The following is a 14,534-nucleotide window of genomic DNA, read 5'->3' on the forward strand; positions in this document are numbered from 1 at the left end:
TTCCATAATGCTTTACTCTGAAGGTTTCTTCTTCTATGGTTTCTTCTTCTTTACTCTGATGGTTTCTTCTTTACTCTGATGGTTTCTTCTATGGTTTCTTCTTTACTCTGATGGTTTCTTCTATGGTTTCTTCTTTACTCTGATGGTTTCTTCTTCTATGGTTTCTTCTTTACTCTGATGGTTTCTTCTTTACTCTGATGGTTTCTTCTTCTATGGTTTCTTCTTCTTTACTCTGATGGTTTCTTCTTCTATGGTTTCTTCTTCACTCTGATGGTTTCTTCTTTACTCTGATGGTTTCTTCTTCTATGGTTTCTTCTTTACTCTGATGGTTTCTTCTTCTATGGTTTCTTCTTTACTCTGATGGTTTCTTCTTCTATGGTTTCTTCTTCTTTACTCTGATGGTTTCTTCTTCTATGGTTTCTTCTTCTTTACTCTGATGGTTTCTTCCTGACTCACTGACTCTCCAGCTCATCTTGTTCTCATTTCTGTCAGATTTTCTGTTTTCTCCTGGGGTTTATTTTCACATTTCTCACTGAAACCCGTTCATCTCTGAGCAGAACCTTCCTGAACCGCCTGGCTGCAGGTTTCGCTGCCGTTTGCTCTGCTGGTTGATCTGGACCGGACCTGCGGAGGTTCTGTGGTTCTACTCCTGATGCCTTGGCTGAGTTACTTTAGATTTTTCCCCCATGATGTCACACAAGGAAGCGGAGAGTTAAGATGTTGATTTAAAATTCATTCACAGTTAACTCCAGTGTTTTGGATTTATTCCTGACATTTCCTCCAGTTTTTACCCAAAACGTTGAGAAACTGAAGGAAATTTTAAAGGTTTTCAGCAGCAGATTATGTTGAATTATTGACCAAAGACTCATTATAGACTAAATGTTTAATTAGAGTATTTTAATTTGACCCTGCTGGATGTAAAAACACCATTTTTGTTGGATGTGGTTCTGCTCTGTCGATGATATGAGGCTTCAAACGGTGAGTTGGACATTTTTAGCATTTCAGTGGTTAAAGGTTTTACTGAGTCGGCAGTTATGATTATATACTTTATTAGGACACTTCACTGGAAACTGAAGCATCTTAGATTTCTAATTACGTAAATCTGTTGGGACTCAAGGTAAAAAAAAAAGAAAGTCACATCTCTGCATTTTGTATTTTTGAATAATTATTGTCAAACACTTCCAACAGATTATTAACCTTTTGGAGTTTGGTTCCTTTTTTTAGACGTTTCATTTGGTTCAGATTTGAACATTTTCTGCCCAAAAAGAACAAAAACTACAGGAAACAAAACCAGTTTCAACGTCTGGGAGGGAAAATAAGGGACAAAACTAAACGAGACGAGGATCGGAGCAGAGCCGTACCTTTCCTCCTTGCTGCAGTTAGCGTTTGTGATATCCAAGCTTTTACTGAAAACAGATTTGCTACAAAGAAAGAACAGAAAAAACAAAGAGGCAGGAAGGAAACAAAGACAGGAGAGGTGATCACATAAAGGAGGCTGACGGTCAGCAGGCAGAGAAACCAAAAAACCTCATCAACGAAAAGAGAAACGGTTCATGCAAAGGTCGAGGAATAAAGGAGGAAAGGCATTCAGAGGTCAGAGGTCAAACTCCACTAGCTGGTTTCCATCCACTCATGATGTCATTTATTGGTTTATTTGAACTTTTCTTTTTCTGTTGGCCTCAAATATTTAAATAAAATCAGGTCCATCAGATCCCGACCAGTTAGAGGTCCAGTCTTCCAGAACCTCAACTCCAGAACACGCCGTCTGTCAGAACCAGTCTGGAACCAAAGTTCTGTTGGAAAACCCAACCGGGTCCAAGGTTCAACCATCCAGCTGTTGATTTTAGGTGAAGTTGAGCTTCATGTGATCCAGAGGACAAAATGGTGGAGTTTTAATCTCAGTGGACGGATGGACTGGTTCTGGAGCAGTTCTGGACTGGTTCTGGAGTGGTTCTGGATTGGTTCTGGAGTGGTTCTGGATTGGTTCTGGAGTGGTTCTGGATTGGTTCTGGAGTGGTTCAGATGGAGTCATTCCCTGCTTCCCTCTCAGCTCCATTGTTAGGACGTCTGCTGAATCCTCCCACTGTTTGGCTCTTTCTTCCTGTCAGCAGAACGAACGTCTCTGGCTGAGCTTCAGCTTCAGTCTCTGGCTGAGCTTCAGTCTCTGGCTGAGCTTCAGCTTCAGTCTCTGGCTGAGCTTCAGCTTCAGTCTCTGGCTGAGCTTCAGTCTCTGGCTGAGCTTCAGCTTCAGTCTCTGGCTGAGCTTCAGTCTCTGGCTGAGCTTCAGCTTCAGTCTCTGGCTGAGCTTCAGCTTCAGTCTCTGGCTGAGCTTCAGCTTCAGTCTCTGGCTGAGCTTCAGCTTCAGTCTCTGGCTGAGCTTCAGCTTCAGCTCTGGCTGAGCTTCAGCTTCAGTCTCTGGCTGAGCTTCAGCTTCAGTCTCTGGCTGAGCTTCAGCTTCAGTCTCTGGCTGAGCTTCAGCTTCAGCCTCTGGCTGAGCTTCAGTCTCTGGCTGAGCTTCAGCTTCAGCCTCTGGCTGAGCTTCAGTCTCTGGCTGAGCTTCAGCTTCAGTCTCTGGCTGAGCTTCAGCTTCAGTCTCTGGCTGAGCTTCAGCTTCAGCCTCTGGCTGAGCTTCAGTCTCTGGCTGAGCTTCAGCTTCAGTCTCTGGCTGAGCTTCAGTCTCTGGCTGAGCTTCAGCTTCAGTCTCTGGCTGAGCTTCAGCTTCAGTCTCTGGCTGAGCTTCAGCTTCAGTCTCTGGCTGAGCTTCAGCTTCAGTCTCTGGCTGAGCTTCAGCTTCAGCCTCTGGCTGAGCTTCAGCTTCAGCCTCTGGCTGAGCTTCAGCTTCAGCCTCTGGCTGAGCTTCAGCTTCAGCCTCTGGCTGAGCTTCAGCTTCAGCCTCTGGCTGAGCTTCAGCTTCAGTCTCTGGCTGAGCTTCAGTCTCTGGCTGAGCTTCAGTCTCTGGCTGAGCTTCAGTCTCTGGCTGAGCTTCAGTCTCTGGCTGAGCTTCAGCTTCAGTCTCTGGCTGAGCTTCAGTCTCTGGCTGAGCTTCAGCTTCAGTCTCTGGCTGAGCTTCAGTCTCTGGCTGAGCTTCAGTCTCTGGCTGAGCTTCAGCTTCAGTCTCTGGCTGAGCTTCAGTCTCTGGCTGAGCTTCAGCTTCAGTCTCTGGCTGAGCTTCAGTCTCTGGCTGAGCTTCAGTCTCTGGCTGAGCTTCAGTCTCTGGCTGAGCTTCAGTCTCTGGCTGAGCTTCAGTCTCTGGCTGAGCTTCAGCTTCAGTCTCTGGCTGAGCTTCAGCCTCTTTATGTTCAATTTGTGCCTTTATCTTGTTGTTGTGTTGTGCATCACTTTGTCTCTTTGCTTTATCAATAAAACTGGATTCTCATCCTCAGTCCAGGTTGACGGTAAACTGGGTTCAGTTTGGACAGAACCGGTCGGTTCCAGCGGTTTCCAGTTCGGACCTGAGCCTCAGCGGTTCTGCTGGAACAAAACGAGGATCTTAGAACCTCGGCTGGTGGAAATCTGGATTTTCCTGCTTGGACTCATAAAAGGTCCAATAAACCAAAGAGGGACCAAACTAATGGAGGTCGTTGTCCAGTGGATGGAAACAGGAAGTGGATCCATCCAGGATGAATCAAAAGGATTTTTGTTCATTTAATCTGAAGCTGCAGTTCATGCAAACAGAAAAACATCTGGAGAATAAAATCACAGAAAAACTCCCAACATGAAACAGTTAATCATATTAATGATCGTTTGCTAAAATAACTAATTTAGAAATCGATTAATCGTCAGACTCAGAAAAAGGTCATTTGCTCAAACATTTAGAGTTTAAGACAAAACTAAAAATAATTAAACATTTTACATTTAAGATCAAATCTGTTCTACCCAGAAATCCTCTGGTTGCATTTTTAGCTTCACCAGGTAAAAAATCTGTAAAAAACAAAACTTTTTTATCCAGTTATTTATCTACTAAAGCAGGAAACCCTGACCCGATCAGAGTCCAGATGATCTGCTGACATTTCTAACATGCTAATGTTCAGCTGCAGATCCATCCTTTGCTATTAATGATCAAACTAAATTAATGCTGTTACTGATAAATGTTGACTTTCTTCTCCAAACTGAATTATTTACTTATTAGGATCTTTTAATGTACTTATAATTTATAAAAAGTCTTTTAAATCTGATTAATCACCAGAATAATTGATAATTAAGATAATTGTTACTTGCATCAGATAGAAATAAACTTCATCGTTATAATTTCAGGTGTTGGTAAAATGAAGGAAACTTCTCAGTTTCTCCTGATTCATCCAGACTTTGAGTATTTCAGCCCAGAAACAAACAAACCAACAGGCTCAGAGCTGCAGACGCTTCCTGTCCTGCAGGACAGACAGCATGCTCCATGCACGCCTCCTCACACCGGCCCACCACCCGGATCCAGGTCCAGATCCAGGTCCGGCACGCTGGACCAGAACCAAACCCACTGAGACCGGACCGTACGTCACGGACGACACAACGGATCATTGATTTAACTCCAGTTCAGTGAAGCAGAGAGTCGCTTCCTGGTCAGCATGAACTGTTTAAATACCTCGAAATGATCCCAGTGGATCCAAAAAGATCCCTTAAGCATCTGACCGGACCCAGAGACGTGTCGGACCATGCACACCGTGCCGCCGCCGCCGCTCACCTCTGACCGTGGGTTGCCATGTCGATGGCTCGCCGCACCGGGACGGGCGACCCCCCCTCTGTGACGGTCAGAACCTCCATGGACTTCCTCTCTGGTCGCCGCTTGCCGTGGCGGCTCAGCATGGGCGAGTCCACGCGCTTCCTGGGAGGATCTGCTGAGACGGGGCGAGAAGATCAACAGTTCAGGACCCAAAGGTTAAAGGTCACCCATTACGGGTTAGGAAAGGTCTATAGGAGATACAAGCATGTTCATTACATACAGACATGAAATTATTATTAGGGAGATTTGAGTCTGATCAGTTCTGCCCGTCCTGAACTGTTTTACGGGTCTGTCACTTTAAATCCAAATTAGCTCCTGCAGGCCACGCCCCCCAACTCAACGTTTATAATTCTCAATTATACAACAGTACATCTTTGAAAAGCAGCAAAAATAATCCTATTAAGAAACTTTTCATCCAGATATTTATCTACTAAAGCACAACCAACCAGAATAGATGAGTCAACAACAAAACTCTTGTCTTTTCTAGCAGCCATTGTACCAGCTGACCAAACATGCTGGAGTTCCTCTTGGGTTGCTAGGTAGCGGGCTGGGCTCCGCTGGGTTGCTAGGTAGCGGGCTGGGCTCTGCTGGGTTGCTAGGTAACGGGCTGGGCTCCGCTGGGTTGCTAGGTAGCGGGCTGGGCTCCGCTGGGTTGCTAGGTAACGGGCTGGGCTCCGCTGGGTTGCTAGGTAACGGGCTGGGCTCCGTTTGGTTGCTAGTTGCTAGGTAAGGACGCAGTGCCCACAGGATGTGATGTTACATGCAGGAGGTTTTTGAAACGGCTCATTTTCCAGACACCAGAAAACATGAATTTATTGCCAGGAAGCAGCTGAGTATTTTTTTAAGTGCTTGGTTTGTTTTTAGAAGCAGTAGAAACACAAATGGAAGAACAAAAACTTGCAAAACGTGACTTTTGCATAATAGGTTCCCTTAAAGTGAATCTGCATCAAGTATGAAGTAAATTATGGTGGAAAAAACATTTAATTTGTTTCCTGTTTCTTCCAGATTTTAATATTCTCCACAATTTTAACCAAAAACTGAAACATTTCCTTTTACTCTGGTTGCCTGAACCCAGATGTCGGCTCAGGGAGCAGCAGGGACGTACCGATCTCGCTGCGCGGCGGCAGGTTCTGGTCCTCGTGGCTCGGGTATCTCTCCTTCCGGTCCAGCAGCAGGAAGTAGATCATCTTCTCCTGGTTGTCTCTGAGGAGAGAAGACGGATCTGAGCGGCTGGCGGAGCAGAGCCGCTGCGTCGCGGCCTGACGGTTCGTCCTCTCACTCACTCCTCAGACAGCAGGTCTTTGGCCAGCTTGTCCTTGTCCCTGAAGCAGCCCAGGGAGTGCATGCTCTCCAGGACGTCCGGGTCGATCTCCTCCGGCGCGCCCAGCATCCTGATGGACACCTTCCTGGGAACCGGCTGCTCCGGCTCCGGCTCGTTTTTCCCAGCTCTGCAACACAAACGGAGGAGCTGCTGAGGAGCAGCAGAGGATTGTGGGAACCGAACGGTGGAGCTAAATGTGAATATGAAGCTTTAAACTCTTCAGTCAACCAGGACAAAGGTCAGCAGGATCCCAGATTATCATTTCTATATGTTACCACTGCTGGGCCACGCTAGCTAGTAACGCTAACACCAAAGCACTAATAAACAGTAGCTCTGCAAATGCTAAATGCTACATCAACACAGTATTTACTGGAAGCTAATGCTAAAGCGCTAACTTTAATTCAAGGTATATCACTAATTTAAATTTAACATAATAATTTACATGTTCCATAATATCCTCAGATGTTGTATTTATGTTCATTTTTTCTACTGTTTGTGTTTTTTTGTTTCTTGCTTGGAATAAAATTATTGGAGGAAAAACAAACAGAAAGAAACGGATCTGCTGAGTAAACAGTTTTTATTTCCTTTCACCTGATAAACTGTTGATCAGGACTGAATTTTAAACGCAGTGAAAATGTTGAAACATCCAAAGTGTTGAATGTTTTTTACAGCAGATGTTTGGTGGCAGCCATTTTGGAGTCACGTCTCAGCAGCAGCAGCATCAGAAACTGTGCAGACGGTTCATGTTTTCCTCTCATCAGCAACATTTTCTGCTTTTCTGAGCCAGAAACAGTGAATCCATTAGAGATCAGAGGAGCAGCAGGAGCTGCTCTCCTTCCTGACTAATGGACGCACTTTTTCAAAAAAAAAAAAACTAGCTTTGATGACATCATCATCATCTGCTACGTTTTCCCTCTTCAGCTCTCATAATGAGAAACACTCACAGGTGAAGCCAGCAGGTTTGTACTTACAGGTACCACGTGTGCTTCTGGATCTGCTCTAGCTGCAGGAGGAACCAGGAAACAGAGGAGAAGATTTCAGAATATCTGCCTGTTTTCTGACGCCGGCTCTTCGGGCGGCAGCTCACCGTCAGGCGCTTGGCGGCGTCCACCTCGATCATCCCCCGCAGGAGGTTCTGGCAGTCCGGAGGGATGAAGTGCGGCATGTGGAAAACTCCCAGCTTCACCTTCTCCAGGAGGTTCCTCAGGTTGTCGTCGTCGAACGGCAGCGCGCCCTGAGAGGAAGACACCATGATGATGATGATGGTGAGAAATCAAATATCTGAATTTTCACCAGCATGAACACAAAGCTGCAGACTGTAGGATCAGGAAAAGTTATCAGCTCCATTTGACCAGGTTCACTGAACAGATGCACCAAAATGTGCTGGAGTAAAACCATCAGGTCTGATCTGAACATGTCTGATGACGTACGGCACAGTGTCCACTTTAAAAGATTTTAAATTGTATGTTTGTTTAAAGGCAGTGACATTTTCTCTATACTCTCATTTCATCTAGAAATATTTTAAAACTCCAACATGAGCTGGAAAACCAGGTTTGAGCAGTTTTTTTTTTTTAATTGGGCCGCACAAAATCCCTCTGAGGGCCACAAATGGCCCCTGACCCACATGTTGGACCCCCGATCTGAACCATCCCAGTAGAGCGGTTTCCTCCAGGACTATTCTGGCTTTATCTCCCATCAGCATGATGCTGCCACCGCCGTGCTGTGGTCTCATCTCTCAGAACCGAACCGGCTGAAGAACTCGCATCACTTTGAAACATTTTCTGTCTCCGTCAGCGGACCTGTTTCTGGTTGCCAGAACCAGTGGGTCCATCAGACAGGAAGTGGGCCCGTCGGCGTTGATGAAGACGTCCAAGGCGAGGAGGGCGGCTTCATCACCAGATGGCCGTCGACACGGCAACGAGTTGTCACAACAACGCGGGCCGGGACATTAATCTTCCCGCCTTAATCAAGACGCCGCCACGCTTCGCTTCACACGGCGAACAAACAGCAATCAACTCGTCGCCGTGGCGACTCACTCATCACTGTCGCGTTTCGCCAGAGGTTGGAAGATGTTTGGGAAGCTCCTCTTCCTCCTCTTCCTCACCATCTGGATGGAAAGTGAAGCTCACAGTTTTCTGTTTTTTTCTGCAGCAGCGTCGATTTGATCCGTTAAACCGAAAAAAATAAAAAACCGTAATTTAAATCCTTAAATCTTCTGTTTTCATCGGTTTTAACCTCAGGAATAAAAGCAGCTCAGAGGGAAAACAGAGAGAAATCTGATGAAGATGCTGCAGGAAGAAGAAGTAACCGTAGTTACTTTGGTAAAATCCTGGTTATTTTAAAAATCCTAATTATATTAATATGAACATAAAGCAGATTCTGGTTTTGACTCTTTTTGATAAAAACGTTTCTCTGTTCAGTCGTTTCCTCCCAGATGAAGCTTTGAAAGGATCTGATGACGTTAATGTTACTTTTCACAGAAAGTTTTCCTGGTTCAGTGTTTCTCATTTCTGAGTCGTTTATTTTTACTGCATTATGTTTTTATTTTTATTTTGCTTCTCGTCATCCAGAAATATTTGTTCACCTTGTTGGAATAATTTATAAGAAATCAAAAATGTTATAAATTTTGACAGGAAATAAAATGTTTATGATTTTGATTCAGTTTTTCTCACGTAGAGGAGCTGCTGCAGTTGCTGCAGCTGCTGCAGGTGCTGCTGCTTCAGCTGCTGCAGGTGCTGCAGGTGCTTCAGCTGCTGCAGCTGCTGCTGCTTCAGCTGCTGCTGCTTCAGCTGCTGCAGGTGCTGCAGGTGCTTCAGCTGCTGCAGCTGCTGCTGCTTCAGCTGCTGCTGCTTCAGCTGCTGCAGCTGCTGCAGGTGCTTCAGCTGCTGCTGCTTCAGCTGCTGCAGGTGCTTCAGCTGCTGCAGGTGCTTCAGCTGCTGCTGCTTCAGCTGCTGCAGGTGCTTCAGCTGCTGCAGCTGCTGCTGCTTCAGCTGCTGCAGCTGCTTCAGCTGCTGCTGCTTCAGCTGCTGCAGGTGCTTCAGCTGCTGCAGGTGCTTCAGCTGCTGCAGCTGCTGCAGGTGCTTCAGCTGCTTCAGCTGCTGCTGCTTCAGCTGCTGCAGCTGCTGCAGGTGCTTCAGCTGCTGCAGGTGCTTCAGCTGCTGCAGCTGCTGCTGCTGCAGGTGCTGCTGCAGCTGCTGCTGCTTCAGCTGCTGCTGCTGCAGGTGCTGCTGCAGGGTTACTCACCACTAAAAGTGCAAACAGGATGACTCCGCAGCTCCATGCGTCTGCTTTCCTCCCGTCGTATTTCTCTCCCTGAATGAAGACAAAATGCAGCAATGAAAGATTCGAGAACTCAATTCAAGAAGTTCATCAGTTATTATTTCAGAAATTAAAAAGATTTTACAGCAAAAAGACGGAAAACTGACGTCAAGCCAAAGTTCAGCAGAGGTTATGGAGGTTCAGATGCATTAAGCAGAAATACGGACTGAAACTCTAACAGGTTTTAGTTCTCAGAAGATGAAATACAAAGAAAGTGCATTTGAGTTTGGAGGCGACGTGATGAAGAGGAGGAGGAGGAAGAGCGCAGAGAGCAGAGATGGAAGAGCAGCTCTTACTGAACAGAAAGCAGAGAAAGCACTCACCCTGATGACCTCCGGGCAGGCGTAGTGCGGAGATCTGAAAGCAGAGCAAACCGGACGTTAGTCTGGAGGAGACTCTCCACACGAAACCCGGTCACACAAAGCAGAGAGAGGAGGAAGAACCGAGACAGAGAAACACAAAACAGAGAGAGGAGGAAGAACCGAGACAGAGAAACGAAACAGAGAGAGGAGGAAGAACCGAGACAGAGAAACGGAAAACCAGAGAGAGGAGGAAGAACCGAGACAGAGAAACGGAAAACCAGAGAGAGGAGGAAGAACCGAGACAGAGAAACACAAAAACAGAGAGAGGAGGAAGAACCGAGACAGAGAAACGAAACAGAGAGAGGAGGAAGAACCGAGACAGAGAAACGAAACAGAGAGAGGAGGAAGAACCGAGACAGAGAAACGGAAAACCAGAGAGAGGAGGAAGAACCGAGACAGAGAAACACAAAAACAGAGAGAGGAGGAAGAACCGAGACAGAGAAACGAAACAGAGAGAGGAGGAAGAACCGAGACAGAGAAACAGAAAACAGAGAGAGGAGGAAGAACCGAGACAGAGAAACAGAAAACAGAGAGAGGAGGAAGAACTGAGACAGAGAAACAGAAAACAGAGAGAGGAGGAAGAACCGAGACAGAGAAACACAAAACAGAGAGAGGAGGAAGAACAGAGACAGAGAAACACAAAACAGAGAGAGGAGGAAGAACCGAGACAGAGAAACACAAAACAGAGAGAGGAGGAAGAACCGAGACAGAGAAACACAAAACAGAGAGAGGAGGAAGAACCGAGACAGAGAAACACAAAACAGAGAGAGGAGGAAGAACCGAGACAGAGAAACACAAAACAGAGAGAGGAGGAAGAACCGAGACAGAGAAACACAAAACAGAGAGAGGAGGAAGAACCGAGACAGAGAAACGAAACAGAGAGAGGAGGAAGAACCGAGACAGAGAAACGAAACAGAGAGAGGAGGAAGAACCGAGACAGAGAAACGAAACAGAGAGAGGAGGAAGAACCGAGACAGAGAAACAGAAAACAGAGAGAGGAGGAAGAACCGAGACAGAGAAACACAAAACAGAGAGAGGAGGAAGAACCGAGACAGAGAAACACAAAACAGAGAGAGGAGGAAGAACCGAGACAGAGAAACACAAAACAGAGAGAGGAGGAAGAACCGAGACAGAGAAACACAAAACAGAGAGAGGAGGAAGAACCGAGACAGAGAAACGAAACAGAGAGAGGAGGAAGAACCGAGACAGAGAAACATAAAACAGAGAGAGGAGGAAGAACCGAGACAGAGAAACATAAAACAGAGAGAGGAGGAAGAACCGAGACAGAGAAACATAAAACAGAGAGAGGAGGAAGAACCGAGACAGAGAAACACAAAACAGAGAGAGGAGGAAGAACCGAGACAGAGAAACGAAACAGAGAGAGGAGGAAGAACCGAGACAGAGAAACATAAAACAGAGAGAGGAGGAAGAACCGAGACAGAGAAACACAAAACAGAGAGAGGAGGAAGAACCGAGACAGAGAAACAGAAATAAAAGCGTTTTTCTTTTCTGGTGGATCCTGGTTTTGATCTGAAGCAGCAGATTTAAACCAGCAGCTTTGAATCCAGATCCTTATGAACATCTATCGTCAGTTTACATAAAAAATAAATAAATTCTACATTTTATTCAATAAAAAGTGACTCTGCAGGAATAAACAGGAAAAGACGGAGTTTTAACAGAAATCAATAATTTAGGTGCATTTAAAGAGTTGTGAATCAGATTCTGATTGGTTGAATCTTGTGTGATCCTTTCAGTGAAGGTGCTTCAGTTACTGTAATTCACTTTATTAAAATGTGAACAAACATGAAGGAAAAGAGGATTTTCATGTTTAATATCTTACAGTTTCTGTCAGTTTGAAGTTTTAGATTTAAGTTTTTCTCCTGCAGAAAACTTTTTTTCATCCAGTCTCCCTGCAGCTGCTCAGTTTTCATTTTATTTGTGTTTTATGTTTATTTTTACATATTTATGCAGAAGAACAGGAAATGCATCGTCGGCTGCGGTTTCAGTGAGAAACATTCATCACTCCACATTCTGAAAAACTGCCTGGAAAGAGGAAATAAAACAAGACGACTAATCGAGCTGCACTGCAAAAACACGAAATATTGGCAAGTAATTCTGGTCAAGTTTCTGCTGCAAATGTCTTAGTTCACTTAAAGTCAGACTGAACCAACTTACAGGTAACTTTTCATCAAGACGTAGGATAAATAATTCCTCAGTATTGATTAAAAGGCTCTCGTTGCCCAGACAGATTATTTTACTTATAAAACGTGAATAAGTGAATTAATCTTGGTGAGATTTTGTGTTTTTTCAGTGTGTAACTGATCCTGTAGCAGATCTCAAACAGCTGCAAAAACAATTCATCTGCTGATAAATATTTCTACTTAAATGCGACAAACGGCATTAAAATGTTGTATTTTCCGACAGGTCGGTTCTGCAGAACCTCCGTCTGGTCCTCAGAACCAGCGAAGCGGAGAGCCCGGTTCCCCCAGCAGTGTGTGAACACACACACACTTCATCTCCGCTGATGACATTCCTAATTATGTAAATGGAGGTGAAGCAGGTCGACCGCAACACGCCGAGCGCCGTCAGATCACAGCTTCCTGTCGGACTCGGCTCGTTTGGGTTTCATTAACGGCGCTTGGTGGAGCCGATCTGACCCGAACCCGTCGGAGCGCGGAGGAGGAGGAGATCAGAACCGGATCGGAGAAAGTTTCAGTCGCTGCAGGAGGACAACAAACATGGCTGCTGCTGATCTGCAGAAACCAGTTTTAACAGCTGAAAATTAACCAAAGACTCACTGAGACCCTCTAGTGGCCAAACTCAGAATATGAGAGATTACGTTCCACAAACGGATCGATGAAAGGATCGATCAGTTTTCCGAGACAAATTACTCAAATCTGATTGTTTTCCCCTCTTTATTCACCAAAACCGAGGAATCAGGCTGAATTTACTCGGGTAAGAACTTCAGTTTTTCATTTAGAGATCTGCTGCTGATCCCTGTAAATCAATCAATCAATCAATCAATCAATCAATCAATCAATCAATCAGCAGCCCCTTTAAATGTTGCTCTTACATGGTTTTACACACAATGATCAGCTGCAGCAGAGATTTGTACTTGAGTTTTCTGACTTTCCTCCACATGTAGCGTTAGCATAACATGACGTTTTGAAGCCAAACATGCTATGCTAACGCTAAGTTCAGACTTTTTTTGGGCTCTGAATCATTTTCCAACAGATAAGACGAGGCTGAGAAAATTGAGACTTTCGGCTGCTTCCATCCACTAAAGCTTTGTTTTAAACAAGCATTCGGGTGATGAGGTTGGGAGTTTATCTGCTTCAATGCTAACAGAAGCATTGCTAACAGAAGAAGTGCTTTTAAATCCCAGCTGAAGTGCTAGTCTGATAGGTCTCAGCATTTCTCTTTGCATTTCCTCCTCAGTGGATAATTTATCAAACAAATCAAATAAAAAAAACTAAATCCATCATTTAAATAAATGCTTTGAGATTTTGATTAAACACATCTGGTTAGATGTTTATCTGCATTAACAGACTCCTGATGTTTATTTTGGTGAGGCGTTTTCAGAAACCCGTTAAGCTCTTCCTGCACGCGGTTCGGTTTCAGACGGACCATCAGAACCGAGCAGCAGGGAAAACAAACCTTCGCATCAGAAGCTGCAGCTCGTCCAGCTGCTGTTCTGTTTAACAAACGTCGAGTCGTTTGGACACAAAGACGAGAAGAAAGATGGGAAAAGTTAGTGAGGCTTTCAAAGCTAAGAAAACCTCAACAACTGTAAAGCATGGTGCTGGCAGCGTCATGCTGTGGGCTTGTTTCACAACGTCCTGCAGCCAATTCTGCAGTTGAAAACGAAAACTTCAAAATCTTAAAACGAATATTTAACATAAGAAGCAGAAATGACTGAGTTTAACAGCGATGGAGCAACAATATTTGATACGTAGAGAAGAAGTGAAGGAGGAAAAGTTTGAGAAACCAGAAATGAGGCAGCAGGTCGGGACTCACCCACAGCTGGTCTCCAGCAGACTGTCCCCGACCTGCAGAGACGCCATGCCGAAGTCGGCTATTCTGATGTTGTTCTTCTCATCTAACAACAAGTTCTCTGGCTTCAGATCTCTGTGGCTGCAGGGGGACGGGGGACAGAGGGGATGGGGGACAGGGGACAGAGGGGATGAGGGACAGGGGGGCAGGGGACAGAGGGATGGGGGACGGGGGATGGGGGCAGGGACAGAGGGGATGGGGACAGGAGGACGGGGGGGCAGGGGACAGAGAGGATGGGGGCAGGGGAACAGAGGGGATGAGGGACAGGGGGACAGAGGGATGGGGGACGGGGGGATGGGGGGCAGGGGACAGAGGGGATGGGGGCACAGAGGGGACAGGGAGACAGAGGACAGGAGGACAGAGGGGATGGAGGACAGGGGGGCATGGGAACAGAGGGGATGAGGGACAGGGGGGCAGGGGACAGAGGTATGGGGGATGGGGGGCAGGGGACAGGGGGATGAGGGACAGGGGGGCAGGGGACAGAGGGGATGGGGGACAGGGGGATGAGGGACAGGGGGGCAGGGGACAGAGGGATGGGGGACAGAGGGGACGGGAGACAGAGGACAGGAGGACAGAGGGGATGGAGGACAGAGGGATGGGGGACAAAAGAGAGTCAATTTCAGTCGTCGCCAAAGTTTTGATAAAAATGTCAAACTTTATTCAACTGAAGGTTTACAAAACAATTTAGCGCCTTAGCATTTAGCTTTTAGTGAAAGCTAAACGCTAAAAGCTAAATGTGCTAAATGTGCTAAACAATTTCAAAGTT

At 45.8% G+C, this 14,534-nt stretch overlaps 1 protein-coding gene and 1 long non-coding RNA gene across 5 annotated transcripts in view; one reads left to right on the top strand and one right to left on the bottom strand.

The window, feature by feature from the left end:
- The window catches only part of LOC103462996 (serine/threonine-protein kinase BRSK2-like), a 118,726-nt gene that overhangs the window by 27,036 nt on the left and 77,156 nt on the right, over positions 1-14,534 (bottom strand). For 2 of the 3 annotated variants that reach the window (XM_081605578.1, XM_081605579.1), the window contains exons 5-12: positions 13,733-13,849; positions 9,677-9,710; positions 9,279-9,347; positions 7,123-7,269; positions 7,007-7,038; positions 5,998-6,162; positions 5,820-5,917; positions 4,676-4,826 (exon numbers count right to left, since the gene is read on the bottom strand). In XM_081605578.1, the coding sequence (XP_081461704.1) occupies positions 4,676-4,826; positions 5,820-5,917; positions 5,998-6,162; positions 7,007-7,038; positions 7,123-7,269; positions 9,279-9,347; positions 9,677-9,710; positions 13,733-13,849 (813 nt within the window). Of the gene's footprint in view, positions 1-1,361; positions 1,422-4,675; positions 4,827-5,819; positions 5,918-5,997; positions 6,163-7,006; positions 7,039-7,122; positions 7,270-9,278; positions 9,348-9,676; positions 9,711-13,732; positions 13,850-14,534 lie in introns of all 3 variants that reach the window. The other variant, XM_081605577.1, reaches the window with a different exon arrangement.
- Positions 4,752-13,194, top strand: LOC108166188 (uncharacterized). 2 transcript variants are annotated; one of them, XR_014087037.1, is made up of 4 exons: positions 4,752-4,869; positions 5,790-7,300; positions 11,687-11,892; positions 12,140-13,194. It is a non-coding gene; the product is annotated as an uncharacterized LOC108166188 (long non-coding RNA). The 2 variants fall into 2 exon arrangements; XR_014087036.1 differs by having other exon boundaries at positions 11,687-13,194.

The sequence above is a fragment of the Poecilia reticulata genome, chromosome 3, assembly GCF_904066995.2.
Source record: "Poecilia reticulata chromosome 3, P_reticulata-male-v2, whole genome shotgun sequence".
Classification (NCBI taxonomy): Eukaryota; Metazoa; Chordata; class Actinopteri; order Cyprinodontiformes; family Poeciliidae; genus Poecilia; species Poecilia reticulata.